Source organism: Cherax quadricarinatus, chromosome 24 (assembly GCF_038502225.1).
Source record: "Cherax quadricarinatus isolate ZL_2023a chromosome 24, ASM3850222v1, whole genome shotgun sequence".
NCBI classification, from domain to species: domain Eukaryota; kingdom Metazoa; phylum Arthropoda; class Malacostraca; order Decapoda; family Parastacidae; genus Cherax; species Cherax quadricarinatus.
The window spans coordinates 19,758,198-19,776,510 of NC_091315.1; the positions used below are offsets into that span (position 1 = coordinate 19,758,198).

Sequence of the window (18,313 nt, forward strand, 5' to 3'; positions counted from 1 at the left end):
GTGATAATGTATGAATGATGGTGAAAGTGTTGAACGATGATAAAAGTTTTTTTTCTTTCTTTTTGGGTCATCCTGCCTTGGAGGGAAATGGCTGACATGATAAATAAAAAAAATTATATTGGGGTAACCTCAGCTGAAGTAGTTTGGGATATATACAGTGAGCTTGGGTGGTTATCAGTGACGCAATCTCTAGATGGATCCTCTCCAAGATAGTATTACGTGCCGCAAACTGCCCTTCTCACACTATACCATTCACTCATTTATCCATACCTCACCTATGCTATTTGTGATTGGGGATTAACTGCAGCCACACATCTAAAGCCAATAATAACATAAGAACATAAGAAAGGAGGAACACTGCAGGAGGCCTGCTGGCCCATACTAGGCAGGTCCTTTACAATTCATCCCACTAACAAAACGTTTGCCCAACCCAATTTTCAATCCCACCCAAGAAATAAACTCTGATGTGACAGTCCCACTCAAATCCAACCCCTCCCACTCATGTACTTATCCAACCTAGATTTGAAACTACCCAAAGTCCCAGCCTCAATAACCCAACTAGGTAGACTGTTCCACTCATCAACTACCCTATTTCCAAACCAATACTTTCCTATGTCCTTTCTAAATCTAAACTTATCTAATTTAAATCCATTACTGCGGGTTCTCTCTTGGAGAGACATCCTCAAGACCATATTAATATCCCCTTTATTAATACCTATCTTCCACTTATACACTTCGATCAGGTCTCCCCTCATTCTTCGTCTAACAAGTGAATGTAACTTAAGAGTCTTCAATCTTTCTTCATAAGGAAGATTTCTAATGCTATGTATTAATTTAGTCATCCTACGCTGAATGTTTTCTAACGAATTTATGTCCATTTTGTAATACGGGGACCAGAAATGAGCTGCATAATCTAGGTGAGGCCTTACTAATGATGTATAAAGCTGCAGTATGACCTCTGGACTTCTGTTGCTTACACTTCTTGATATAAATCCCAGTAATCTATTTGCCTTATTACGTACGCTTAGGCATTGCTGTCTTGGTTTAAGGTTGCTGCTCACCATAACCCCCAAGTCCTTTTCGCAATCTGTATGGCTAAGTTCTACATCATTTAACTTATAAGTACTAGGGTTATGGGCACTCCCAAGCTTCAGAACCTTGCATTTATCTACATTGAACTGCATCTGCCACTTTTCTGACCAAGAATAGAGTTTGTTTAAATCCTCCTGAAGTTCCCTAACATCTACGTTTGAATCAATTATCCTACCTATCTTTGTGTCATCGGCGAATTTGCTCATATCACTAGTAATTCCCTCATCAAGATCATTGATATATATTATAAACAACAACGGGCCCAAGACTGATCCCTGTGGAACGCCACTTGTTACAGATCCCCACTCGGATTTAACCCCATTTATGCACACTCTCTGCTTCCTGTCAGTGAGCCATGACTCGATCCACGAGAGCACTTTTCCCCCACTGCCATGAGCTGCCACTTTCTTTAACAGTCTATGGTGCGGAACTCTATCAAAAGCCTTACTAAAATCTAAGTAAATAATATCAAATTCTTTATTGTGGTCAACAGCCTCAAAAGCTTTACTGAAGAAAGTTAATAAATTAGTTAGACAAGACCGGCTTCTTGTGAATCCATGCTGAGTATCATTAATCAAGCTATGCTTATCGAGATGGCTTCTTATAATCTCAGCTATAATTGACTCTAGTAATTTGCCTACAATTGAGATCAGGCTTATTGGGCGGTAATTTGACGGTAACGACTTGTCCCCTGTTTTAAAAATAGGAGTTACATTAGCCATCTTCCACATATCAGACACTACACCTGTTTGAAGAGATAAATTAAAAATATTAGTTAATGGTTCACAGAGTTCCATTTTGCATTCCTTAAGAACCCTTGAAAAAAACCTCATCAGGACCCGTCGACTTATTTTGCTTCAGTCTGTCTATCTGCTTCACAACCATCTCACTATTGACTGTGATGTTACATAATTTATCTTCTTCTAGCCCACTGTAAAAATTAATTACTGGAATACTGTTAGTGTCTTCCTGTGTAAAAACTGAGAGAAAATAATTATTTAAAATCAAGCACATTTCATTCTCTTTGTCAGTAAGGTGCCCATAGTTATTTTTAAGGGGACCTATCTTATCTCTAACTTTTGTTCTATAGACCTGGAAAAAACTTTTTGGGTTAGTTTTAGAATCCCTAGCAACTTTAATTTCATAGTCCCTTTTAGCTTTTCTTATCCCCTTTTTAATGTCCCTCTTAATATCAATATACTGATTCATAAGATGACCCTCACCTCTTTTGATATGCCTATAAATTCCTTTCTTATGCCCTAGTAGATATTTGAGCCTATTATTCATCCATTTTGGGTCATTTCTATTTGATCTAATTTCTTTATATGGGATAAACGCTCTTTGAGCAGCATGTATAGTGTTCAGAAAACTGTCATATTGATAGCTCTCTTCGTTACCCCAGTCAACAGATGATAAGTGTTCTCTAAGCCCATCGTAATCTGCTAAGCGAAAATCTGGGACTGTTACTGAGTTATCGCTACTATCGTACTTCCATTCAATGCTAAATGTAATTGATTTGTGGTCGCTAGCACCCAGTTCCTCTGAAATTTCTAAATTATTAACAAGGGATTCATTGTTTGCCATAACTAAGTCAAGCAGGTTATTTCCCCTTGTAGGTTCTGTCACAAACTGCTTCAAAAAACAATCCTGAAATACTTCTAAGAAGTCGTATGATTCTAAATTCCCAGTCAAGAAATTCCAATCAACATGACTAAAGTTAAAGTCTCCTAGAATTACTACATTATCGTGCCTTGTGGCCTTAACAATTTCCTCCCATAGTAGTCTCCCTTGGTCCCTATCTAAGTTTGGGGGACGGTATATCACTCCTAAAATCAGTTTTTCATGCCCCTCGGAAAATTCTATCCAAACAGACTCTGTATGTGTTACTTCAGACTTAATACCCGTTTTTATGCAACAGTTCAAGCGATCTCGGACATACAATGCCACCCCACCCCCCCTCCCAATACTTCTATCTTCTTGGAACAATTTAAAACCCTGAATATGACATTCCGCAGGCATGTCCCGACTTTTTGAATTAAACCACGTCTCAGTTAAGGCAAATACATCAATGTTACCTACACTAGCAACTAATCTCAACTCGTCCATCTTATTCCTAGCACTACGGCAATTAGCATAATAAACATTGAAAGACTCTCCTTTCTCTTTACCCTTCCTGCTCATTTCTATTTTTCTACTAAACCTATTACTGTCCTTATCACCCAAGGTCCCTGGCTTTTCAATATCTATCTCGTTCTTATTATTACTAGTTCCCCTAGAACTCGTAATATTACTACACTGGGACTTCACTGTTTTCCTGCCAAAACCCATACCACTAACTATTCCTAGTTTAAAGTCCTAACTGCTCCCTCCACTGCAGTTGCCAGTGCTCCCACCCCACACCAAAAAGCCGCAGTAAGAATCAATTAATCCCATCCCTGGCAACACACCCCCCCACTCTTCATAGATCTAAACTTACTCCCTGTTCAGAACATCCACACTTACTACTGTGCAATCTACATCTACAGGACATTAAATTCCAATATTAACCTTGACCTAAAACACTTTCTTGATAGTTGTGACAGGACCCACAGGCATAACACTAGACACAAACATCTCTATGACATTCCCCGTGTTCGACTATGTTCCACAGTCAGCCCTCCTGGCCCTTTATCACTCTCTTATTTACCCCTATCTCACCTATGGAATTTGTGCATGGGGCTCAACAAAAACTAACCATCTCAGACCACTAATTACCCAACAAAAGGCTGCAGTTAGAATGATAACAAATTCTCACTACAGGCAGCACACTCCACCAATATTCAAAACACTCAACCTACTCACCATACAAAACATCCATACTTATTATTGCACTTATTACATACATAGAACACTTAACTCTGATATTAACCCTCCCCTCAAACATCTCCTTGCCAACCTCAACAGAACACATGACCATAATACAAGGCACAGATCACTCTTTGATGTTCCTCATGTCCATCTCACGCTATGCAAAAACTCAATGCACATAAAAGGCCCTAAAATCTGGAATTCATTACCTGTAAATATAAAAGAAACACTACCTGTTTATAAATTCAAGTCTCTTCTCAAAGTTCACTTACTCACTCAAAACCAAATAAATACTGAATAACTGAACCATATAAATTGTATATCCTAAATGTTACTCACAATTATATCACACAAATGTTAAACCTAACTTTGTTATTTTTTTTTTAAATACACTACCTGAATGAACAGCAATGCATGCAACCACATGACCTGTCTTTGTAATACTCATTTGTATTTTATAGTTATCTGTTTACAATAATGTCTTATCACTGATTTCATCATTGCTTAGTTAATCTTAAGTTAATTTTAAGCCAGCCCGTAATGCTATGCATATAAGTGGCTTTGGCATGCTGCTCTTACCTGTATTTTTTTGTACCTCTGTATGTATGCTAAAATTTATAAATAAAAATAAAAATAAATAAATAAAACCTTTACAAAAATTCAATGTGTGTCAAAGGGCCTAAAATCTGGAACACCCCTACCTGAAAACTCTAGAACTGCAGACACATTCATCACTTTCAAAACTACAGTTAGAAAACATCTTATCTCCCTGATACACCCCGTCAACTAACTACATGTAAACCACCTGGTGGTTCACACTTACACTCACTCACCCATTGACTATAAACGCAGAAATACGAATCTTAATCTTAAAATAATGAATCCTAACTAGTCATAAGTTTGCCTATGATACTATAATATAGACACTTTGTATTGTGCCAAAACAAAAGCATTCACAGTGCTAAACTCACAAATTATGATGTAGTCACTTAGCCTTCAAACCATAATCTGTAATAATTTAAATTTTAGAATTAATCTAAGTCTGCCCAAAATGCCTAGCCATGCTAGGTGTCCTGGTGGTCCCCTCTGTAATTAGTATTTTAAAATATGTAAACCACACAATATTCAAAATCTGTAAACCCCACACTGTAATCCTTATAGAGAATAAACTTGATTGAGTGATTGATTGATAGTGTGAGCAGAAGAATTTTGCTGGCTTTTGTTATTACAATAATTGAGAAAAATTAATTTAATTTGTTTACTGTCTCCAAGGCTTGGAGGGAAGGTTCACTAAGTTTAGTCAAAACTATTTCTTTAGGTATGGAAAACTTACTAGTGAGCAGTATTTAAGGTGTTTACCAGGCCTTTTTTTACTCTTTTTTAATATGATTGAATTTGTTGGCACAATATAGTTGTTTTGATTTTTCATGAGCTCTGTGAGTGTAACAGTATTTTTTTTTTCAACATGTCAGCCAATTCCTATCAAGGCAGGTTGACCCAAAAAAGAAACACTTTCACCATCATTCACACATAATCACTGTCTTAGCAGATGTGTCTAGATATGACAATTTTGATATCACTCCAAGCAGCCAATATCCCAAACCCCTCCTTTAAAGTGCAGGCATTGTATTTCCCACCTCCAGGACTCAAATCCAGCTAACTAGTTTTCCTGAATCCCTTTGCAAAATATTACTCTGCTCACACTCCAGCAGCTCATCAGGTCCCAAAAAACCATTCGTCTCCATTCACTCCTATCTAACATGCTCACACATGCCTGCTGCATGTCGAAGCCCCTTGTACACAAAACCTCTTTTACCCCCTCCCTCCATCCTTTCCTAGGATAGCCCCTACCCCTCTTCCCCTTCACTACAGATTTATACAGCCTCCAAGTCACCCTATTTTGCTCCAGCCTCTCCAAATGACCAAACCACCTCAACAACCCCTCTTCAGCCCTCTGAATAATATTTTCATTAACTCCACACCTCCTCCTAATTTCTACACTACAAATTCTCTGCATAATATTTACACAACACATTGCCCTTAGACACATCATCTCCACAGTCTCCAACCTCTTTCTTGCTGCAGCATTTACAACCCATGCTTCACACCCATATAAGAGTGTTGGTACCATTATACCCTCATACATTTCCTTCTCTGCCTCCATGGATAACGTTTTTTGTCTCCACAGATACCTCAATGCACCACTCACCTTTTTTTCCTCATCAATTCTATGGTTAACCTCTGAACACATTCACTTCTTCCATACTCCTTCCCTATGTGATATCCAATTTTTCTTTACCTAACTTGTTTGATACCCTCATCACCTTACTCTTATCTATGTTCACTTTCAATTTTCTTCCTTTACACATCCTCCCAAACTAATCCACTAACCTTTGCAACCTTTCTTTATAATCTCCCAAAAGCACAGTATCATTACCAAAAAGTAACTGTGTCAACTTCCATTTTGTATTTGATTCCTCAAAATTTAATCCCACCCCCCTCCCCATCATCTTAGCATTTATTTCTTTTATAACCCCATCTACAAATATGTTAAACAACCATGGTAACGTGGTTTCAATATATATTCATGTAACTTTTAGCATACTGGGAGCTTTGCCAAGCCAACAAGGCTTGACAAAGGCACCTGGTGAGCTGAATGTACCCTAATTATAATTCACTTTGACTTTAAAATAAATATTCTAACATTGCAAATGTGATAGTAACCATATTAGAGAAATTCTAGATTTTCAGGATCTCTAGAAATATAAACTCCCACAAATTTGGGGGCAGAGACTGCACTGTACTGTGTATGCATTTTTAAAAGCAAGCGTACCTTTGGCATTTTGTAAAATTCCATCGCCATTGTAACAACATTAAGGCCAATGACTGCTGCAATCGCCAAGTCGAAATATTTGCTAGTGACAATGTTGTGGATGAAGAGGCGAGCCCTGGAGTAATGACTGTAGTATGGTGGTTCACGCATCTCTGCCCAAAAAGAAATAAAGTTAATAGTCATTAAATAAATTTATTATGCAATACATAAGAAAAAACATTTTAATAATTAAAAGTAGCTTAAAATTGAAATTCAGAATATTTGAAATTGCAGTATTATATATGTAGTACTGTATAACACAAATAAAAGTATTGTACAGCATATCCAATAAAAGAAAAGTGATACAAGAATGATGAACAGTAGTTAACCCATTTGATAAAAGGTTAGATTTTGTGTGGAGGTCAAGACCCAGAGATTTGCTTATGGCAATGAAATGAACAGAAGCAGAGGCTATATCTCCTACATTATTTTATCATCATTATTGGTAGACATAGAGGAAAAAGTATTAAAGGGAAGATTGCTGTAACATGTCTGATGAAGTAAATGTGGGAGGATCCAGAGAAAACCTGCAATATTGCCAGAGAGCATGCATAGTTCCTTTGTATAAAGGCAAAGGGGACAAAAGAGCGTGTAAAAATTATAGAGGAAAAAGTTTGTTGAGTATACCTGGTAAAGCATATGGTAGAGTTATTATTGATAGAATTATGAGTAAGACGGAGAGCATGATAGCAGATGAACAAGGAGGCTTTAGGAAAGGTAGGGGTTGTGTTGACCAAGTGTTTGCAGTGAAACACATAGGTGAACAGTATTTAGATAAGGATAAAGAGGTTTTTGTGGCATTCATGGATTTGGAAATGGCATATGATAGGGTGGATAGGGATGCAATGTGGCAGATGTTGCAAATGTATGGAATAGGAGGTAGGTTATTGAAAGCGGTGAAAAGTTTCTACGAGGACAGTGAGGCTCAGGTTAGAGCATGTACAAACAAAATTTATTTCTTTGCAAGATTACATTGAAATTATGAAAATGACAGAGTGTATGATGAAAGTTTTTCTTTTTCAGGCCACCCTGGCTTGGTGGGAAACGGCCGATGAGTTAATAAAAAAAATTTAGTAATCACTGAATTGTGATATGCAGTTTTACAATTAACTAAAAGAAGAAGCAGGGAATCAGGAGAGGAACAGGAAAAGCATCATAATAAAGGCTACTGTACAAAGTTACAGTACTGAACCAAGTGCTGACATCAAAGAGGCAAACATATTTTGGTGAGGATATTGTTGATTACCCTCTAGTAAATTTGCAATGGAGAAGAGAGGTCCAGTGCAATTCAAAGACTAATATATAAAATATCAGTTTTCCTAAAGGAAGAGGCATGTGGCATTATACACTGCATGAAAATTTATCAATTTGCGTATAAAAGCACTGCAAAACCTCAAAACCTGACATACTGATTTTCCTACCTCATCCCAAAGTCCACTCCAGATACATTTTTTATGATTCCAGACATTTCACACAGGAAAAACATAGATATTTATATAATGTTTTCAGGTCAGAATTGGACTTTACTGAAAGCAAGCTTCTGCCATTTGAAGACAGCAACAAGGTCAATAAGAATCAGTTTGGTTGCAGTAGCTGACAGCACATGAATTTGCACATTTAAATAATGACTGTCAAACTCCATGTACTCTCCCAGTCTGTGAACTACTTTACTTCATACTGCATAAGCTGTTGGACTTCTGATAGGAAAAAAAGTAGAAATGACTTGGACAAAGTAGAATGACTTGGAGAGCGTATAAATCTGTAGCGGAAGGAAAGTGGGGTAGGGGTTTTCCCCGAAAAGGTTGGAGGGATGGGGTAAAGGAGGTTTTGTGGGCGAGGGGCTTGGACTTCCAGCAAGTGAGTGTGAGCATGTTAGATAGGAGTGAATGAAGACGAATGGATTTTGGGACCTGATGAGCTGTTGCGGTGTGAGCAGGGTAATATTTTGTGAAGGGATTCAGAGAAAGTGGTTAGCTGGACTTGAGTCCTGGAAATAGGAAGTACAATGTCTGCACTTTAAAGGAGGGCTTTGGGATATTGGCAGTTTGGAGGGACATCTAAGCTCTCGTATCTAGTTCAAGTGTTGAAGAAGGAGATTCTACTTCTTGAGGAGGAAAATAGGAGGCTGAAGCTTCGCATAGATGAGTTTGGGAGCTAGTGTGAGAAGGATTTAGCTGGTAAGGAAGGAATGGTCACCAGCAGTGATAGTGGCAGCTACTTTAAGTGGCAAGTGGTTCACAGTTCAGGAAGAAGGAAGATGAGGAGAGTTAAAAGAGAAAATGTGAAGGTAAGAAATCGATCCTCTGTTCTCCAAGACGAGTGTACTTCAGTGGCTAGTAAGGATGAAGGTACCACTGATTCCCCTGCTAATCAAGGTAAGAATATTTTAATAGTAGGCAATTCTCAGGTAAGATATATGGACCGTGCATATTGTAACAGAGGCAGAAAGGTCAGACAGAGTGTGCGCCTTCCTGGAGCTGGTGTTGGTGACATAGTCAGCAGGTTGGATAATATTATGGCAGGTAATGGGAACAAGCCCATTATCTGTCTTAGTGCTGGGGGTAATGACATTGGGAAGAGCAGGAGAGAGGTGCTGCTGGATAAGTACAGGTCAGCCATAGAAGTAGTTAGGTCTAAGGGAAGGATCCCAGTCATATGTAGCATCTTGCCTAGAAAGGAAGTGGGCAATGAATGGATGTCTAGGACAATTGGTATAAATTGCTGGCTAGACAGGTACTGCAAGGAACTTGAAATCCCATTCATTGATAACTGGGACCTATTCTTTGGCAAATGTGATATGTATGCAAGGGATGGGGTTCATCTCTCTGCGGATGGAGTGGTTGCATTAGCCAATTCAATTGAGAGGGTAATTGATGACTTGTCTAGGAATTTAAACTGACAGATTATAGAGGTATGGGTGTTTGTGGGAAACAATCAGGCTGCAGCATTAGGGTTAAAAACAGCAGTTATTACCGGGATACCTCAGGGATATGTTTAAAAGACAATATTCAAAATAAAGTTGCTAGCAATGGCAAATCAACTGATCAACAAACAAAGAGAGATAGTAGGGGGCAACGAGTGACTAGTTCCCTTAAGGTTTACTATACAAATAGTAGGGGTCTAAGAAATAAGATAGATGAGCTAAGATTACTTGCAAGTGTAGGTAATATAGATATTATTGGTATAACAGAGACCTGGTTCAACCTGAAAGATAGAGAAATGCCTTCTGAATGCAACATACAGGGTTATAAACTATTCCACACTGATAGGGTGGTGGAGTGGCGATGTATGTCAGAGAAAATTTAAACTGTTGTCTTAGACATGATATATGATTAGAAACATCGAATGCTGAATCTGTTTGGCTACAGTTTCTCGATGGACGTGACAAATTAATTTTGGGTGTGATTTATAGGCCCCCAAACCTTGATAGGGAGTGCAGTAAGCTGTTATGGGACGAAATTCATAAGGCATCTAGATATGAAAATGCTGTGATAATGGGAGATTTTAACTTTAGACAAATTGATTGGAACAATATGACAGGAAATCTTGAGTCTAGTGACTTTCTTGATACGGTTCTGGATTGCTTTTTAGAACAGGTTGTGACAGAACCAACTAGAGGAAACAGTCTGCTTGACTTGGTTCTTGCCAACAAAGATTCACTAATTAATAATCTTGAGGTAAATGATGAGCTTGGGGAAAGTGATCACAAATCACTTAGTTTCAATATATCATGGAATTACCAAGATAACTGCAATCAAATCTCTGTCCAAGATTTTCGCTTGGCCGACTTCATGGGACTGAAAAATTACCTGGGTGGGCTAAATTGGGATGTCCTGACTATGGGTTAGGTAGGTGATCTTGGTTGCCAATATGACATTTTTCAGAGCATAGTTCTAGCTGCCCAGACAACTTTTGTTCCGAGTAGGGAAATTAGATCTAACAAAAATGATCCTGAATGGATGACCAATAGATTAAAACATCTCACTGGTCAAAAGAGAGGCATATATAGGCATATCAAAAGAGGGGATCGGTAGTTAAGAAATCAATATATTCAATTAGAGAGGGAAATACAGAAAGGAATAAGGAAAGCAAAAAGGGATTATGAGGCTAAGGTTGCAAGGGCTTCAAAGACTAACCCAAAAGGGTTCTTTCAGGTATACAGAAGTAAGATTAGGGACAAGATTGGCCCACTTAAGAGTAACTCGGTCAGATCACTGACAGTGATAAGGATATGTGTGAAATTCTCAATACCTTCTTCCTCTCAGTTTTCACCCAGGAAAATACTAGCGATATTCCTGAAATAATAGATTATATAGAACAGGACAATAAACTATGTACAATTGCGGTAACTGGAGACATGGTCCTCAGACAAATAGAGAAACTAAAACCTAACAAATCCCCAGGCCCTGATGAACTGTTTGCAAGGGTGTTAAAGGAATGTAAAGAGGAACTTAGCATACCTTTGGCTAATCTTTTTAACATATCACTACAAACTGGCATTGTGCCTGATAAGTGGAAAATAGCAAATGTAATACCTATTTACTAGGCAGGTGACAGGTCTTTGACTTCGAACTATAGACCAATAAGCCTTACCTCCATAGTGGGAAAATTTATGGAATCAATAATTGCCGAATCAATTCGTAGCCATCTTGATAGGTACAGATTGATTAATGAATCTCAACATGGTTTTACAAAGGGGCGTTCCTGTCTTACGAATTTACTAAATTTTTTCACTAAGGTGTTTGAGGAGGTAGATCATGGTAATGAATATGATATTGTGTATATTGACTTCTGTAAGGCCTTCGATCGAGTTCCACTCCAGAGGCTATTGAGGAAACTTAAGGCACACAGAATAGGAGGAGAAATTTTTTCCTGGGTAGAGGCATGGCTGACAAATAGACAGCAGAAAGTTTGCATAAATGGGGAGAAATCAGAATGGGGGCACGTCACAAGCGGTGTTCCTTAGGGGTCAGTGTTGGGCCCACTGTTGTTCACAATTTACATAAACGACATAGATGAGGGAATAAATAGCAACCTAAGCAAATTTGCTGATGACACCAAAATAGGCCGTCAAATTCATTCTAATGAGGACAGTAGAGCACTCCAGAATGATTTGAATAGACTGATGCAATGGTTAGAGAAGTGGCAGATGCAGTTTAATATTGACAAATGCAAAGTTCTAAATGTTGGACAGTTAAATAACCATGCCACATATAAACTAAATAATGTAGATCCTAATACTACTGATTGCGAAAAGGATTTAGGAGTTCTGGTTAGCAGTAATCTAAAACCAAGACAACAGTGCATTAGTGTTCGCAATAAAGCTAACAGAATTCTTGGCTTCATATCTAGAAGTATAAATAATAGAAGTCCTCAGGTTGTTCTTCAACTCTATATATCCTTGGTTAGGCCTCATTTAGACTATGCTGCTCAGTTCTGGTCACCGTATTACAGAATGGATATAAATGCTCTGGAAAACGTACAGAGGAGGATGACAAAGATGATCCCATGTATCAGAAATCTTCCCCATGAGGATAGACTGAGGGCCCTGAATCTGCACTCTCTAGAAAGGCGTAGAATTAGGGGGGATATGATCGAGGTGTATAAATGAAAAAACAGGAATAAATAAAGGGGATGTAAATAGCGTGCTGAAAATTTCCAACCAAGAGAGGACTCGTAGCAATGGTTTCAAGTTGGAAAAATTCAGATTCAGGAAGGATACAGGAAAGCACTGGTTTGGTAATAGAGTTGTGGATGAGTGGAACAGACTCCTGAGTACAGTTATTGAGGCTAAAACATTGTGTAGTTTTAGAAATAGGTTGGATAAATACATGAGTGGGTGTGGGTGGGTGTGAGTTGGACCTGACTAGCTTCTGCTGCTGGGTCTGGTGCCGTGCTCCTTCCTTGAGTGGAGGTGACCCAACTGGGTGGGTTATTGGGCTAATCCGGGAAGGGGGGATGGACTTGCTCCGCATGGGTCAGTAGGCCTGTTGCAGTGTTCCTTCTTTCTCATGTTCTTATGACAGTGATTATGTATGAGTGATGGTCAAAGTGTTGAATGATGATGAAAGTTTTCTCTTTGTTTTGAGGTTTTCTTTATTTTTGGGTCGCCCTGCCTCGGTAGGAAACGGATGTTAAAAAAAAAAATGAATTTGAGACTGGAAAGTGTTAGTAAGAGATATGACAGAAGAATAGCAAATACAGTGGACCCCCGGTTAACGAACTTTTTTCATTCCAGTAGTATGTTCAGGTGCCAGTACTGACCGAATTTTTTCCCATAAGGAATATTGTGAAGTAGATTAGTCCATTTCAGACCCCCAAACATACACGTGCAAACGCACTTACATAAATACACTTACATAATTGGTCGCATTTGGAGGTGATCGTTAAGCGGGGGTCCACTGTACAGTGAAACCCCGGGATTTGGCCGCCCTGAGAATCAGCCGCTTCGGGCTTCGACCGCTTTTTTGACCAAATTTTATCCTGCGTTTCGGCCATTGCCCCAGGTTTTGGCTGACGTACAAGACCTGTCCACCCACCCGCACTTGCGCACCTGCTTGCACAGGCATCATGAGCCAGTCTAGCGTTGTTTATCCTTGAGTGAACATTACCCTGCGCTCTCATCCTGCCAGCCATTCAGCCATCCAGCCAGTTAGGCAGTCATCCAGGCAGCCAGCCATTCAACCAGACAGCCATCCATCCAGCCAGCCAGCCATTAATTGTGACTGTGAAATAAGCCACGATGGGCCCTGTGGTAAAGAAATTAAGGAACACCATAGCAGTGAAGAAGGAGATAGTAGAAAAATACAAGAGTGGTGTTTGTGTGGGGGAGCTTGCCAGGATGCACAGCAAAAACAAATCAACTATCACTTCTATACTGGCAAAGAGAAAAGAACTCAAGGAAGCTGATGTTGCAAAAGGTGTTGTCACATTATCCAAAAATAGATCACAAACAGTCAAAGAGGTTGAGAAGTTGTTGGTGGTGCATATCAACAATAAACAGTTAGCGGGTGATAGTGTTTCAGAGTCAATCATTTGTGAGAAGGCAAGGCAGTTGCTTGCTGATCTTATAAAGAAAATGTCCAGAACCAGTGCTGATGTTAGTGAATTTAAGGCCAGCAGAGGCTGGTTTGACAGATTTAAGAAGCATAGTGACATACATAGTGTAGTAAGGCATGGTGAGGCAGCAAGTTCAGACAAACGTGCGGCTGAAAACTTTGAGAGTGAATTTAACCCCTAAACGGTCCAAACGTATATATACGTTCTTACGCATAGTGCCCCAAATGTATATATACGTGCCTCCAAATTTGGCACGATTGACCTGAGATGCCTAGTTCGCATAGAATGGGTCTTAACCCTTAAACGGTCCAAGCGTATATATACATTCGCTCACTCAGCGCCCCGAATATTTTGATAAATTTTTTTTTTTTTTTTTATAGAAAAAAGAGCACATTTTTTAAAGTATTTTAGAAAAAAAAAAATTTAGGGTCAGTACTTACTGAGATATGAGGCCAAGAAGTTGGCACTGAATGCTCATGTGACAGCAACATTGAGTCCTGCCGCTTGCAGAAGTGTTGCCGATATACCTTTTTTTCTATTTTTCATATTATTTTAAGTAATTTTTATGTTCTGATAATTACAATTTGTAGTAGTTCTTGTCATTTTATAACCAATCTTTGTTCTGACATTAGTATTAGGTACTGAAATTGTACTTAAATTGTCACAAACACACTGACAGGTGGACATTTACACCTGCCTTGGTCATTTACTGTTGTCTTGGAATATATACAAAGTATTTATATGTCCCAGCAATGTTTTGGATATGTGGAAGTATATAATAACAATTTATTTATTTATTAATTTGAACATGATACAGAGAAGTACAAGGAATACAATGGAGGAGGAAGAAGAGGAAGAAGAAGAGGAGGAGGAGGAGGAGGGGGAGGAGGAGGAGGAAGAGGAAGAGGAAGAGGAAGAGGAAGAGGAAGAGGAAGAGGAAGAGGAGGAGGAAGAGGAGGAGGAAGAGGATGAGGAGGAGGAGGAGGAGGAGGAAGAGGAGGAAGAGGAGGAAGAGGAGGAGGAGGAGGAGGAGAATAACACGTAATAATAGGTAATAATAAGCTCCCTAGAAGCATGAAAAACAAAGTCCACCCCTGACAGTGACATGATAAGATGAGATAACAACTGATAAGAGCTGACGTTTGATGAGCATACACGAGGGTGAGGGAGGGTACAGCTGTTAAGAAAAGATTAGAGGTGATATTTGATGAGCATCGCCCTCACTTTGTTTTCACTGGTACACAAACATGTCTATTTGTCTGTGTCAAGCTCCCCATCTATCTGTCTATCCGTATAGCTCTCTGTCTCAGAAAGCCACAAGACTGCATCGTCATCACGTTTACTCACATCTTCAAGCAGAGTATAGCACTTTGTCTGGATTTTTTGGGCTATCCTAGGTAATTAACACTATGTATTACCTGGAGTTTACCTGGAGAGAGTTCCGGGGGTCAATGCCCCCGCAGCCCAGTCTGTGACCAGGCCTCCTGGTGGATCAAAGCCTGATGAACCAGGCTGTTACTGCTGGCTGCACGCAAACCAACGTATGAGCCACAGCCTGGCTGGTCAGGTACCGACTTTAGGTGCTTGTCCAGTGCCAGTTTGAAGACTGCCAGGGGTCTATTGGTAATCCCCCTTATGTATGCTGGGAGGCAGTTGAACAGTCTCGGACCCTTGACACTTACTGTATGGTCTCTTAACGTCCTAGTGACACCCCTGCTTTTCATTGGGGGGATGTTGCATCGTCTGCCAAGTCTTTTGCTTTCGTTGTGAGTGATTTTCGTGTGCAAGTTCGGTACTAGTCCCTCTAGGATTTTCCAGGTGTACATAATCATGTATCTCTCCCGCCTGCGTTCCAGGGAATACAGGTTCAGGAACTTCAAGCGCTCCCAGTAATTGAGGTGTTTTATCTCTGTTATGTGCGCCGTGAAGGTTCTCTGTACATTTTTTAGGTCAGCAATTTCACCTGCCTTGAAAGGTGCTGTTAGTGTGCAGCAATATTCCAGCCTAGATAGAACAAGAGTGTCATCATTGGCTTGGCATCCCTAGTTTTGAAGGTTCTCATTATCCATTCTGTCATTTTTCTAGCAGCTGCGATTGATACAATGTTATGGTCCCTGAAGGTGAGATCCTCCAACATGATCACTCCCAGGTCTTTGACGTTGGTGTTTCGCTCTATTTTGTGACCAGAATTAGTTTTGTACTCGGATGAAGTTTTAATTTCCTCGTGTTTACCATATCTGAGTAATTGAAATTTCTCATTGTTGAACTTCATATTGTTTTCTGCAGCCCACTGAAAGATTTGGTTGATGTCTGCCTGGAGCCTTGCAGTGTCTGCAATGGAAGACACTGTCATGCAGATTCAGGTGTCATCTGCAAAGGAAGACACGGTGCTGTGGCTGACATCCTTGTCTATGTCAGATATGAGGATGAGAAACAAGATGGGAGCGAGTACTGTGCCTTGTGGAGCAGAGCTTTTCACCGTAGCTGCCTCGGACTTTACTCTGTTGACTACTACTCTTTGTGTTCTGTTTGTGAGGAAATTATAGATCCATCTACCAACTTTTCCTGTTATTCCTTTAGCACGCATTTTGTGCGCTATTACGCCATGGTCACACTTGTCGAAGGCTTTTGCAAAGTCTGTATATAATACATCTGCATTCTTTTTGTCTTCTAGTGCATCTAGGACCTTGTCATAGTGATCCAATAGTTGAGACAGCCAGGAGCGACCCTTGTATTTATGTATACCTGTGAGACAGAGATAGATAGAAAGAGAGACAGATTGAAAGGGATACAGAGACAGATAGACAAAGATAGAGACAGATAGACAGAGACACACAGATAGAGACAGACACAGATAGACAGAGGAAGACAGACAGAGATACAGAGATAGACAGACCCTCTACTTGGGGGTAACATCACTTTCCTCTTAAAAGAGGAGTGTTAATATGACATTACATCAGTGAATCCTTGGTGTTTGCCACACTGCTCTACCTGGCACTCAGTTTAACTGGCGCTCCCACAAGGTACTAAGTGGTCCCAGATTTTTTTAATACCATGCACACTGAGTGTTAGGACCCATTCTATGCTGACAAAGCATCTCAGGCCAATTGTGCCAAATTTGAAGGCAGGAAAAATAAAATGTATATATACGTTTGGGGCACTACGCGTAAGAACGTATATATACGTTTGGACTGTTTAAGGGTTAACACTTGGTGTGCGCAGTATTAACAAATCAGGGACCACTTAGTACCTTATGGGAGCACCAGTTAAACTGAGCCTCAGCTAGAGCAAACAGTGCGGCAAACACCAAGGATTCACTGATGTAATGTCATATTAACACTCCTCTTTTAAGAGGAAAGTGATGTTAACCCCAAGTTTAAGGTCTGTCGATCTCTGTATCTCTGTCTATGTCTTTGTCTATCTGTTTCTATCAGTCTTTATCTATCTGTGTCTGTCTCTGTCTATCTCTTTCAATCTGTCTGTCTATCTCTGTCTCACAGGTATACATAAATGCAAGTATACATAGTGTAAATTACCTAGGATAACCCAAAAAATCCAGACAAAGTGCTATACTCTGCTTGAAGATGTGAGTAAACGTGATGATGCAGTCTTGTAGCTCTCTCTGAGACAGAGAGCTAGACGGATAGACAAATAGACAGGGAGCTTGACAGACAGACAAATAGAGAGACAGACATGTTTGTGTACCAGCGAAAACAAAGCAGGGCGATGCTCATTAAATGTCACCTCTAATCTTTTCTTATCTGCTGCACTCTCCCCCACCCTCGTGTATGCTCATCAAACATCAGCTCATATCAGATGTTATCTCATCTTATCATGTCACTGTCAGGGGTGGACTTTTTTTCATGCTTCACGGGAACTCATTGTTACCTATTATTATTATTACATATTCTTATTCTCCTCCACCACCACCTCCTCCTCCTCCTCCTCTTTCTCCTCCTCTTCCTCTTTCTCATTATTATTATATACTTCCACATATCCAAAACATTGCTGGGACCTATAAATACTTTGTATATATTCCAAGACAACAGTAAATGACCAAGGCAGGTGTAAATGTCCACCTGTCAGTGTGTTTGTGACAATTCTCTTGTATTCATTGTAACTCATCTCATAACCATATGCACTGTTATTGCCTTATTAATCTGAAGTTAATTTTAAGTTTTCCTGAAATGTTCTGTATACAAAGGGGCTTTTGGCATGTACACCCAACTATTATATTCTTTTGTACAAACATATATGTCAAAAATATTATTATTATTATTATTAATATTAACTTGTTATTATGATTACTATTATCAACAAAGTTCTTTGTCTCCAGAGACTCCTCAATGCACCACTTACTTTTTTCCCCCTCGTCAATTCTATGATTTATCTCATCTTTCATAAACCCATCTGCTGACATATCCATCTTAAATATCTGAATAC

The 18,313-nt window shown here is 39.4% G+C and overlaps 1 protein-coding gene across 1 annotated transcript in view; it reads right to left on the reverse strand.

The window, feature by feature from the left end:
- LOC128690736 (voltage-dependent T-type calcium channel subunit alpha-1G) overlaps nucleotides 1-18,313 on the reverse strand; it is a 181,199-nt gene that overhangs the window by 111,700 nt on the left and 51,186 nt on the right. Inside the window, exon 2 of the mRNA XM_070088481.1 lies at nucleotides 6,773-6,924. Coding sequence (XP_069944582.1) covers nucleotides 6,773-6,922 — 150 coding nt within the window. The 5' untranslated portion in view covers nucleotides 6,923-6,924. The remainder of the gene's footprint in view (nucleotides 1-6,772; nucleotides 6,925-18,313) is intronic.